At 53.9% G+C, this 12,504-nt stretch overlaps 1 protein-coding gene across 4 annotated transcripts in view; it reads left to right on the top strand.

Moving 5' to 3' along the window:
- The window catches only part of AMZ1 (archaelysin family metallopeptidase 1), a 33,404-nt gene that overhangs the window by 18,559 nt on the left and 2,341 nt on the right, over positions 1 to 12,504 (top strand). For 3 of the 4 annotated variants that reach the window (XM_008566732.1, XM_008566731.1, XM_008566730.1), the window contains exons 2-5: positions 873 to 1,406; positions 8,666 to 8,794; positions 9,174 to 9,343; positions 9,949 to 10,125. In XM_008566732.1, the coding sequence (XP_008564954.1) occupies positions 1,103 to 1,406; positions 8,666 to 8,794; positions 9,174 to 9,343; positions 9,949 to 10,125 (780 nt within the window). In that variant the 5' untranslated portion in view covers positions 873 to 1,102. Of the gene's footprint in view, positions 1 to 872; positions 1,407 to 3,119; positions 3,288 to 8,665; positions 8,795 to 9,173; positions 9,344 to 9,948; positions 10,126 to 12,504 lie in introns of those variants that run through there. The other variant, XM_008566734.1, reaches the window with a different exon arrangement.

Here is a 12,504-nt window from a genome sequence, read left to right as displayed (position 1 = left end):
GTTTGTGGTGACCTTGTTGTGGTCCTCCCAGCCCATCTACCCCTCCCTAAGGTCTCCTCTCCTCGCCTGGTCTGTCCCAGCAGTTAAAACCCTCTTTGTTGTGTCTCTCTATTCATAGCTTGCAGTGGTTGGCACGTGCGCCTGCCCCTGACTACTTAATTTGTATCTCGGGCCCCTTACACGTGCCCTGGCACCTTCTGGGTCTGGGAGCTGTTGGGGCTGCCTTCCTCCCCCACATACGCTTCGTGGAGTTGGGATAAGGAGGAGCCTAGGTGCATGCAGGGCCCCTGTCAGGAAAGCCTGGAGTTGGGATAAGGAGGAGCTCTGGTGATGGGGGCCCCGGGTGATGGGGCGTACCTTGTGATCACAAAGAGGAGGGGGGCGTCTGCTTGGAGGGGCCCCTCTGGCTTTGCATGGGCTCAGCACAAAGGGTGGGCTGTTCTCTCTCCTTCCTTCCGAGGGCTCACAGGAGAGTCGGGGTGGGTGAGAGGGAGTGGGAGACTGGACGTCGGGGCCCCCTGCCCCTCTGTGGGGGGGTCCAGCAGAGCTTGTGGCCTTGAAGGATTCTGTGGAAACATGTCCCTGCTGAGGGGGAGACTACTTCCTCATCTCAGTTCTGGATGAAGAACCCAGCCTGCTAGAGAAGGAAAAAATAAGAGTGTCCTCTGCCCTGTCTGGGCAGAAGTGCCATGTCCTGGGGGGAGACTGGGGCTTCCTCTGATGCCGTCATCCTCTGTGCAGCTTCTCCCCAGGCCTGGGCAGAGACAGCCGCACGAGGTCCAAGAGGTGGCTGCCCCTGTCCCCCTTTGCCGGAAACAACAGGCCTGTGAGTGCTCATTAGTGATGGGGGCACCTCTGTATGTCCTCTGCAGGGTGCTGGCAGGCCTGGGGTGCCCATGCCCTTCCTGGCTGTTGCTGAGGTGGTCCAGCATCAAGTAGAGCCGGCCACACCGCCCTCGGCCCAGCATCCATCTGAGGGAGCCGCCAGCAGCTGCTGCAGTCAGCCGGAGGGGAGGTTCTGGAGGAGATTGTGGCTGACCCCTGGGTGGCTCATGGGCAGCAGCAGAGGCTCCCAGGAGTGGCCAGGCCCCGCCTGCCCACCATGCTGCAGTGTAGACGGGCCGAGGAGTTCAGCTTTGGCCCCCGGGCCCTGAAGGATGCCCTGGTCTCCACCAATGCGGCTCTGCAGCAGCTCTACGTCTCTGCCTTCTCCCCTGCTGAGAGGCTCTTCCTGTCTGAGGCCTACAACCCCAAGAGGACCCTCTTCTGCACGCTGCTCATCCACACAGCCTTTGACTGGCTCCTGAGCTACCCCGAGGCACCCGAGGACTTTGAGACCTTCCACGCCTCCCTGCAGCATAGGAAGCAAAGCCTGGCTCGGAAGCACATTTACCTACAGCCAATAGGTATGGTGACAGAGGGGGGCACCCTGGAGCCATCAGGACCCTCCTGGGGGGACCAGGCTTGTAGATAGTAACAGGTGTGTGGGGGGAGTGGGCTTTGTGCAGGGGCCCCAGGCAGGACTGAAATGAGGGAAGACGGCACTGGGCGTGTTCAGGACTCGGGGTGGAGGCAGAGAGGCGCTGGCTTGGCTGAGGCTTCCTCCCACCCCATCTCTGACACTGTTCGGAAAGCCCAGGGCCATGGGTCTGTTCCACACACACATGCTGCCTCGTCCAGGTGTGCACAGTCTTGGCTACATCAGTCAAGACCAGTGCCATCCAGGCACTGTGCTCTGTGCTTTATAAAGATCACTTCCTCTGTGGGGTGCTGAAATTAGAATCAGCCAATTTCTCAGGTGAGGAAACTGAAGCTGGGAGAGGTCACTTGACTTGCCAAAGTCACAGAACTGGTCACAGAGTAGAGGCAGGATTTGAATGCAGGTCTACTTGCCCCTAAGGCCTGGGCTCCTAACCATGATGCTGCACTGGAGGGTGCGGGGCTGGGCAGGGTGGGGGGCTCTGATGCTACCATTGTAGTTGCTGTCCTCCAGAAATCTTCATCTGGCAGAGACCGGGGTACATGGATGGACTGAGAGCTGAGACAACAGGCACCTGCGCTCAGAAGGGAACAGCTCAGCCAGGTGTGGGGCAGGTTGAGGGGCTAGGCCTCTGTGCCTTGCAGCACACCAAGGGCATGGTGGCAGCAGCATGGCAGGAAAGGCAAACAGGACATGCAGCTTTGGAGAGAAGCAAAGGGCCAGCGTTAAGCTTCCATTTGAGACACCAGTGGACCATGCCATCCCCTCAAGCCAGAGGAAGGCTGGGTTCTGGCTGGCCTTTCCCATGTGGGCTTGTCACCAGCCATGGTGGTCCACACCTGTCCCCTTCCCGCCCCTTGGGAGCAGGGTCCTGCAGGTGTTCACGGGTCTTGCTCTCCATCACCCCACAGCCAGTCATCTCTGTGGATTCTGCTCCTGAACAGCTCCAGAGCTGTCCACTTCTCTCCACGTCCCCTGCTAATGCTCAGAGCTGCGCTTCTCAAACTCTGATGACCTTGTCGAAATGCAGGGTCTTGGTTGTGAGGTCAGGATTGCATTTCTAACCAGCTCGTGGGTGAAGCTGAAGCTGTTGGCCTGGGGACCCTGTAACCACTTTCTCCTGGTCTCCTTGACACTGCCCTTGGTCCGTGTCCATCTGTCCTCCTGTTCTTCCTCCAGTGATCGCTTCCTGCCTTGGGAAACCCTTGCTTACCTCGGCAGCCTTGTTCTGTCCCCGTGTCCCACTCTCTGCTCCAGCCAGGCCAGCTTTCTGCAGCCATGAAAACTGCTCGCCCTTGCCACCCCCTGCCAGCTGCCCCAGCCCGGGCAGCTTAAATGCCGCAGGGGATTCGTGGGTCTGCTGGAGGAGGCCCCACCCACACCCTCCTCAAGCTCACCTACGATTGAGATTACTCCTCTTTCATCTGGGCATTGGCCTTTCTTCTATGTACGTCCTTTTTTTCCCTTCTGAAAAAGGTGTGCTTGACATCTCTTTTCTATGTCTGACTCTCTGCTCTGAGTGGGCAGGTTCACATTGGCCTCATTCACCCAGCTGGCCAGTGCCGGCGGGGGGCCCTGGGGAGATGGTTGTAGGTGGGTGGGGGGCACAGCGGTGCTGACAGTGCTGCTCTGCCCCCAGATCTGAGTGAGGGGCCGGTGGGATGCTCCCTGCTGGACTACCTGCGCAGATGCGTGGAGGCCTTCTTCCTGGGCCTGCGGGTCAAGTGCCTGCCCTCAGTGGCGGCCACGTCCATCCACTGCTCCTCGCGCCCTGGTCAGGACTCTGACAGGCTCCAGCTCCACACGGGTAAGTGAGGACAGTGGGGCACAGCTCTGGCCAAGGACAGTCAGGCCTGTACCACGTAGCAAAGGCTCTTTCTGGGGGGAAACAAAAGGGTGGGTGAAAGGAGCCCAGGAGAAGGAAATTTTTTTTTACCCCCCTCTGGTCGGAAACATCTATTTCCCAGCCTCTTGAAAAGGACTAAAACAAGGAGTTCCTTTTCCCACCCTTTTCTGGAGACATGACCATACAGCCCAGTGTCCACTGGAAAGTTCTGGAGCATGCAGAGCAGGTGAATCAAGCCCATTTAACGCCACTCAGCCTCTCTCCAGCCTTTGTCTTTGCAAAGCACTTTGTACGAGTGTCTAGAAGACCCCTACCTCCCAGACCCCTGCCCCATCCCTGTGGGTCACTGGCAGCTGGGGAGAGTGAGGCTGGGTTGAGAGGTGCAGATGAACTGGGCTCTTAGATGGAAAGGAGAGCTAGGCTCAAGTTTAGGAAGGTCCCCAAGAAGGGGCTGGAGCTCTGTCTCTGTTCAGCTGACATTGGATCTGGAATGAATGGATTGGTATCTTTCATCAGTTCTGTAAAATTCTCAGCTATTGTCTCTTTCTTCAAATACTGCCTCTGCCCCATTCTCTTCCTCCTCTCCTAGGACTCCAGTTGGATGTTGACCCTTGAACAACAAGGGCTTGAACTGCATGGGTCCACTTATGTGCAGATTTTTTTTCAACCAATCGTGGATCAAAAATACAGTATTCATGGGATGTGGAACCTGTGTATAGGAATAGCCAACTTTCATATCTGCAGGTTCTGCAGGGCTAAGTGCAGGACTTGAGTATCTGTGGATTTTGGTATATGTGGGGGGTCCTGGAACCAATCTCCCATGGATACCAAGAGACTACTGTATATTTATCCATCTTACTCTCTTCTCTGTATTTTCTATCTACCTTCTTTGACCATTCATGCTTTAGTCTCAGATTATACTCATCTTCCAATTTACTAATTCTCTCTATAGCTATATCTAAGGTGCTTTTAAACCCATATATTGACTTCCTAATTTGTTGTCATATTTTTCAGTTCTATAATTTCTAGTGGATTCTTTTTCAAATTAGCAGTGTCACTTTTTAAAAAGTTCTCAGTTCCCTGCTAATTTTTAAATTCACAATTTATGTCCATGAACATAGTTGCTTTACAGTCTGTTTCTGATGATTTCATTGTTTGAAGTGCCCATGTGGCTATATTTGTTATTTCTGCTAATTCTTTCTCAGTTATCTTGCCTCATTGTGTGCCTTGTTGTTTTTAATTGTTAGTTGGACATCTTATTTGAAAAATTAGTTTAACTTTTAGAAGAATTTGTGGCCTGGGATGATATTTTTTCTCCAGAAGGGATTTTCTTTGCCTTTTGCCAGGACCCAAGGTCTGAGTGTCTGGGACAAAAATGTGAAGATTTTCTGGGCCATTCCAATGACCCAGCATAGTCTGCATAGTCTGCATCCCTCCCAGGGTGTGGCACTTGGAGTAGCAGTCAGAGTAGGGGGCTTGTCATTGAGGTCAACCTGCCTGCTCCTGCATCTCAGAAACAGCCCAGCTTCATCTCTTTGAGCGCTAATCCTCTCCCTGTTTTCTCATTAAGCCTCTGATTTATTTAGTCATGTTTATTGAGGTATAATTTAGAGAGTAAAAATCTTCCTTTTTAGTATACAGTTGAGTCTTGAAAAATGCATATATTATGCAGCCATTGCCATAATCATATATAGAACAGCTCTCCTCCCCTCTCCCCCAGGATTCCTCAATGACCTTTTGTAGGTCAACTCCTTCCCATATTAGGTGTTTTAAGAAGCTGCTCTTTGTGTTTTACTCAGCTTGTTTGGCTATCTTTGAGTGGGAGTGTTGGTCTAAATTCCTAGTGTACCATTACAGGGAGCACACTCATTTTCATAGCTGACAGGGACTCCTGGCTGGGGTGGGGTGCCATCTTCATAGTGGCACCTTTCTTTTCTATGTCCCAGCCTTCAGGTCTGGTCACTCTGAGAACCAGCCTGCTTGCTAGACTTCCCCCAGCCCCAAGGGTCTGGAGTGGGGCTCAGGGGGCAGCATGGCCTGCCTTGGCTCTAAACCCAAACAGAGCCTGGGACTCCTGCCTCCCATAGGGCTCAGCCCCCAGCTTCCCCAGCCCTCTCCTCCTCATATGAGATGCCATTATGAGATGCCATATGAGATGCCATTACACCTGCCGTTGCTTCTCCCTGACTGGTGTCCCTGAGAGATGCAGGGACGTCAAGCGTCCATCTTGCCCACCCCAGAGATGGTGGTGCTTCAGAGATGCCCCAGCACTGAGTCCCATGGTGTCACTCCTGGGCTTTCCCCCAACCCCACACTTCAGAAGATGCATGGGTGCTGGGAAAGGAAGTGGGCTCGGGAAGGTCCAGAAAGCCAGTAGAACCCTGAGGTTATGCTGGCTGAATTCTTGGGGTAAGGTTAACTTGGTTTAGATCACTGTAACAGTTTCCCGGGGCTTTGTAACAAATGCTACAAACTGAGTGGCTACAAACAACAGAAATTTCTTGTCTCATGGTTCTGGAGGCTGGAAGTGTGAGAAGAAGGCGTCCGTGGGACCACACTCTGTCTGAAGTCGCTAGGGGAGGATCTTCCTTGCCTCTTCCAGCTTCCAGTGGCTGCTGGCCATCCTTGGCTTCCCTCAGCTTGCAGCTGCATCACTCCCACGTCTGCCTCTGTCTTCACATGGCCTTTCCCCCTGTGTGTCTCTCCCTGTGTCTCTTCTTATAAGACAACAGTCACTAGATTTAGGGTTCACCCTAATGACCTCATCCTAACTTGATTGCGTCTGCAAAAATCCTGTTTCCAAAAAAGGTCACATTCACACGGAGTAGGGGTTAAAACTTCAACCTATCTTTTGGGGAGACAGTTCAACCTGTGACAGTCATCATCATTATTGTCACTGTCATTTTCACAGCAAAAGCCCCTTGGCCTCTCCTCCAGGAAAAGAGCCACTCATTTCACAAAGTCATGTCATTGGCCTGCACTGTTCAGGACAGTAGCCCCTGGCCATTGAACACATAAAATGTGGTCTGAAGTGAGATATGTAGTAAATGCAAAATATATACTGGATTTGAAAACAGTATGAAAAATAATGTAAAAATCTCATGATTTAAAGATTTTGATTACATATTAAGTTTTGGATATATTAAGTTAAATCAAATATATTATTAAAATCAATGTCACCTGTTTCTTTTTATTTTAAAATTAAGAATTTAAAGTCTGGGGCCGGCCCAGTGGCACACTGCTACAGTGCGCCGCTTGGGAGTGCGGCGGCGCTCCTGCTGAGGGTTCGGATCCCACATACAGACCGGCTGCTCACTGGCTGAGCGAGGTGCGGGCGCAACACCGAGGGTTGTGATCCCATTGCCGGTCCCGGTCCGGTACGGGCGTGACACTGAGGGTTGCGATCCGTTGCCAGTCACGAAAAAAGACAAAAAGGAAAAAAAAAAAAAAGAATTTAAAGTCTCACGGGTGGCCCATGCTGCATTTCTATCGGACGGTGATGTGCTGTATTTTGCTTTTACCAGCAACTGCATCGTCTCTGTCATCTGGATTTTAAACATCCCACTTGAACACCTCCGGTGTCTCCAGCTCAGACTCTCTCGTAACCTGACGCTACAATTCTTTGATCCATGAGGACCCCATTGGTCCTGCCGCCTCCTCACGGTGCCTTGTCTGCTTCTTTTCCTCACCTGTCACCTTCCCAGGCCTTGATTTCATGGCTTGTCATCATGGTCACTACCAACAGATGCTTCTCCCCGTCCCTTCGTGGTCCACACCTGGTTAAATCCGACCCTGTCTACCCACGCAGCTCCACGTGACTGGAGGGGTTTCCTCGTAGAAGTGGGTGACCGTGGCCTCAAGGCCCCTGAGGGCCCCCCATAGTCCCCGGCCCTTCCCGCTTCTCCCCGCTCTTCTCTTCTGATTCATTTTGCTGAGGACAGATGAGCTTCTGTGCTGTCTCCCACCGCGCTCACCACCCGCCCGCACTGCGCTCTTGCTCGGATTCCCTCCTATTTTGCAGTGCCCCCCACGCCCGCTCCTGGTCAACGTCATGCCGCACCTGAAGACCACCCCGTCCCCCTGCCCCCACCAGCTCACAGACCCTCCATTGTCCCGCATTCCGAGTCTGCTCACAAACCCCATCCCAACAACCTTCCCTCCTTCCTGCACCAGACACAGGATGACAACCTTCCCTCCTTCCTGCTATTTCTCCCATTTTTTAAAATCTCTTTGCTCCATACGCCCTTCCAGTTTTCCCCTCTTTCCCCGTTCCTTTTCACAGTAAACTCCTGGAAAATATTTTTCTCTACAGGTTGTCTCTACTTCCTCACCCGCCTTTCCCCTGCAGTCACTTTAAGACCCTCTCCTGGTTCTCCTGGGACCTTCCGGGCCACTCTGCCTCCCTCCCTCCCTCCCTCCCTCCAGGCTCCTCCTTCCCTACAGATGTCGTCCTGCTCCAGCCTCCGTCCCTGGGCTCTTCCAGTCTGTCTGCATTCCCGCTTCTGGGATCTGCCTCAGTTCCCTATTGCCCCCTAACTTGTTTCCACAAACTTGGTGGCTTAGACAATGCACACATCTTACAGTTCTGTGGGTCAGGAATCTCCCTGGGCTAAAGTCAAGATGTTGGCAGGGCTACGTCCTAGGGAACATCCCAGGGGAGAGTCTGTTTCTTACCTTTTCCAGAGGCTGCCCACATTCCTTGGCTGGTGTCCCCTTTCTCCACACTGAGTCAGCAGTGCACCTTCTGATCTCTCACTCTCACCCTGACCCTCCTGCCTCCTCCCAGTCAGGGACCTTGTGATTGCATTGGGCCCACCTGGATAATCCAGAATAATCTCCTCATCTCAAGATCTTTAATCACAACTGCAAAGTCCTTTTGCTGTGTGAGGTCACACATTCCAAGTCCTGGGGACGTGAATGTCTTTGGGGCCATCGATCAGCCTTCCCATGGCTGCGATGGCACCTCCCTAACACCAGTCTCGTTGGCCCAGCTACCTTTTCAGTGTCCCCACTTGGATGTCAGTGCGCATCTCAGACGTACCCTGTCCAGATCAGCTGTCCTGATGATTTAGGAGTCAGAGCCCCTAAGAAGTTTCTTGCCCAAATGAGCCAGGCTGGCCTGACTACAGGCCCAGGGCAGGCCCTCACTCCATGTCCTGCAGTTTGGTTGCCCTGAGCTCTTGGCCTCAGACCAATCGCTAGCTTGCATCTGACTTCAGGAAGGGGCTGGTCCCAGGCAGAAGAAGAGAATGACAGGGTTTGCTGCCCTAAGCCTGGGGCTGGAAGACAGGGGTCCCCAGCCTCCTCCTGACTCTGTCCCTCTTGTCCTCTCCCCTCAGATGGCATCCTGTCCTTCTTGAAGAACAACAAGCCAGGAGACGCATTGTGTGTGCTGGGCCTCACGCTGTCCGACCTGTACCCCCATGAGACCTGGAGCTTCACCTTCAGCAAGTTCCTTCCAGGGCATGGTGAGCCAGGACCCCGGCAGCCTCCTGCATGGGAGGGAAGCCTGGCATAGCCTTCTCAGCCCCCCGGGCCCCTCACGGGCACAGGGCATCGCACCTGGGAACACTGTCAACACTCAGTGCTCTTACTCCAGGTGACCCCACCCAAGGTAATGTGCATATATGGAAACAGCCAGGTAAGCATGTAGGCCCCACATTCTAGCTCCTCTGGGCAAGAGGCCATTCTCCAGGCTTGGCTTCTGCCCCACGGCCTGCCTTCACATGCACGACAGGGCCTCTTACGGCTGGTGTTTCCTCAGGCCATGGCCAGGTTGTGGGTTTGACTGTGGGCTCCCTGAAGCTGAGGCTGCTCCCAGACCCCCTTCTCTCTGCCTCTCTCCAGAAGTGGGCATCTGCAGCTTTGCCCGGTTTTCGGGGGAATTCCTGCAGTCGGGGCCCAGCGCCCCTGATCCAGCCCTGGTAGAGGATGCAGCAGATGGCCCCAAGACCTTCCTGCAGGACAGAGGCCGGACCCTGTGCTTCAGTACCCTGGGGATGGTCCAGTGCTGCAAGGTGGGCATGGAGGCTGGGGGCTGGGGGTGCTGCACAGGTGGCTGGGGAGGACAGGGGACAGGAGGAGGACCAAAGGGCTGGGGAGATCTGAGGATGTGGGGTCAGACAGGAGAACGAGAGTGGACACTGGTCGAGCCCTCTGTGTGTCTGGCCAGTTACACCGTCTGGTCCTCACAGTGAAGAGGACGATCCTCCCACCTTACAGAGTGAGGTTACCGAGGCTCAGAGATGCCAAGTTTTCTACCCAAGGCCACATAGCTGCAAAGTGGCAGGGTCGGGATTTGAATCCGTGTCTCTCTGGCTCCCAAGACCCCACGCTGTGCGGCCTCCCCAGAGCCGATCACACCAGCTCACCTTTCTCCCTGTGGCCCAGAATGGACCTCGGGTGTGGTCATGCCAGAGCCATCAGTTGGTGCCCTGTGCAGCCTGGGGCAGGGGCTAGAGGGGGCGCTTGGACCACTTCCTGGCAATCTGGCTTCACCCAGGGCATCAGACTCCTGGAGGGGCTTCTGAGGCTCTTGGGGCTGCGTCTTCACCCTTCTGGGGCTTTCCAGGTGTCTCAGAATCCGCTGGCTGCAAGGGCGGTGGTGACCTTTCCCCCTCAGGTCACATGCCATGAGCTCTGCCACCTCCTCGGCCTAGGCAACTGCCGCTGGCTCCGCTGCCTCATGCAGGGCACACTCAGCCTGGATGAGGCCCTGCGGCGGCCGCTGGATCTCTGCCCCATCTGCCTGCGCAAGCTGCAGCACGTCCTGGGCTTCAAGCTCATCGAGAGGTACAAGGTGAGTCGCGTGGCTCTGGCTGCTGGTGGACAGGTGCTCCCGAGGCGGGGAGGACAAGCCTGTGAGTACCGCGTGGAGACCACACAGAGGAGGAGGGAAACAAGTTCTTTGCAAATTCCCACACGGAGGGAAAGGGCCTGAATTTGTGTCAAGCTCCTCCTTATGTTGCACTGGGGTGGCAGAGAGATGGGGGCTGGAGGGCTGGGGGGATGGGGAGGGTCAGCTGGCTTTTTTTCTCTGAACAAGAAGAAGAGATGGTATTTGCTGAACACTCAGCAGTGGCTGGAATACTCATGCTGGTACCTGCATGCTGGAACCTGCTCATGAATGGCCTTCCCCAGCCCCCAACCCCCAGCCGCCATCCGGCATCTTCCCCAGCATCCCTTTCTTTCCTCCTTCCCCATGGTTTTCATGAACACAGGGATCGCTGCCGCCCAGAGGAAGTGCAGGCCCCTTAGGAGGAGGAGACGGAACAGACTAAACAAGACAGGCCTTGGAAAGGCAGGCGCTCTTTCCCTAACCCGGCACAGCCCGGGCGTCTGGCAGAGCCTGCATGGGGAGGCTGCCCTCTGCTGTCGGCATGTGGCGTGGCAGGGACCGGGGGCCCCAGGCCAGCCAAGCATGCACAGAGCACAGGGCTCAGCCTTATTCCTATGGGAAGATTTGCAAACTCAAACTTAAGTCTGAGTTCAGAGTTCAAAGGCAAGTGGTGTTTATTTTTCTTTAAACCTGGCTTTGGATGAAAACAAGTTAAAAGTTTTCATTGGAACAAAGGCACAGACCTATCAACCAAATAGCTCTGGCTTACTTTTAAAACCAAAAGTTTTAAGAGAATCTCATTGTGTTTAAGTTTGAACCCTGCAGTTCTGGGAAGCCCCTAGCTCCTTCTCTCTGAGGCTGGGCAGCATGGTGCCCTAGGGATGGGTCTCAGTCCTTGAAGCAAAATAGGGGAGTGTTCTGAGACTGTCACAATCCCCTGGAGGGCTTGTCTCCTAGAGAGCTGGATTCAGCTCGCCTTATTCAGAGTTTCCAATTTGCACCTCTGACGTGGGGTGAGAATGTGCATTTGGACCAGACTCCCAGGTGATGCTAAGCTGCTGGTCTGGGGACCCTGTTTTGAGAACCCCTGAAACAGAGGGTCAGGGCGCTTCCAGATCACAGGGCTGCCTGCCTGCATGGATCTTCTCTGAATGACTCTGGCAGTAAATAGAATATGAAGGGAGCACAGAGGAAACAGCCTTCCTAGTTGGAAGGCCCAGAGGGGCATGTTCCTTAGATGGGAACCCATCATGATGGTTGGCACCCACGGAGGCTAGCTGCCGTTATTGTTGGTGCACGGTGCAAGGGCTTGGCTGGCAGCAGCTGTTATGATCCTCGTGAGGCTGCGTGATGGGAAGTGAGAGGCAGCTCTGGTCTGCAAAAAGGGTTGAGATTTCTCATTTTTTGTCCTTCACTGGGGGTCTTACTCAACTATCTGATGTGGACTTTATAACATTTATACCCCCACACCGACTCCTAACCTGCTCAGCAGTCCCTGCTCTGGATCTGGGTTGGAGGGTGTAGCTCCTTTTTTCTGCCCAGAGCACTCCCTAAAATGGTCAGCCCCCTCCCTTCCTCGTCAGGGAGCACCACTTCAAGTGATTGTGGAGGGGCTCTCAGAGGAAGGCCCTTCAGGGGCAGCCGAGCCCCTCTGAAGGGAGGGCTCTGGGAGACCCAGGAGGGCCCCCAAGCTTCCTGTTGTGCCCCTCAGTGGTCCCTGATCACTAGGACAGCTCCTGGTGGGTGTCGCAGAACTGACTGAGGACTTGGACAGAAAAGGTCTCTGCTATCCATTTTTTTTTTTTTTTTTTAAAGATGACCGGTATGGGGATCTCAACCCTTGGCTTGGTGTTGTCAGCACCACGCTCAGCCAGTGAGCAAACCGGCCATCCCTATATAGGATCCGAACCCGCGGCCTTGGTGTTATCAGCACCGCACTCTCCCGAGTGAGCCACGGGCCGGCCCTTCTGCTATCCATTTATAGTAGTTAGTGAAATGCTCTCTCCAGGAAAAAGTCCTGAGTTGTAGTACTTGTCCATTTCCATAGTGAAAATACTCTCAGCATGGCCAGTCTCCAGTTGCCAACACGACACCACTGTGTACAGGGTTGGGAAGGTGTGTGGCAGCACGCTGGTATAGGGTATGTCACTGTACAGACATGGGGGATGACACAACCTAAGAACAGATGTAACAGTGAAATGTAGCTAAAAATATTTAGGATGTGATGACTTCTGAGTATTTCCTTTGTTTTAAAACATTTACAATTTAATTATAAGCTTTATACAATTTCACTTTCCATAATGGTTGGTTTAACAACCGCTTGAGCTGCTCCTGAGAGGT

The sequence above is a fragment of the Galeopterus variegatus genome, unplaced genomic scaffold (assembly GCF_000696425.1).
Source record: "Galeopterus variegatus unplaced genomic scaffold, G_variegatus-3.0.2 Scaffold267, whole genome shotgun sequence".
NCBI lineage: Eukaryota > Metazoa > Chordata > Mammalia > Dermoptera > Cynocephalidae > Galeopterus > Galeopterus variegatus.
Note: the sequence above shows the minus strand (reverse complement) of the source record. Positions and strands in the feature narration are given on the sequence as shown.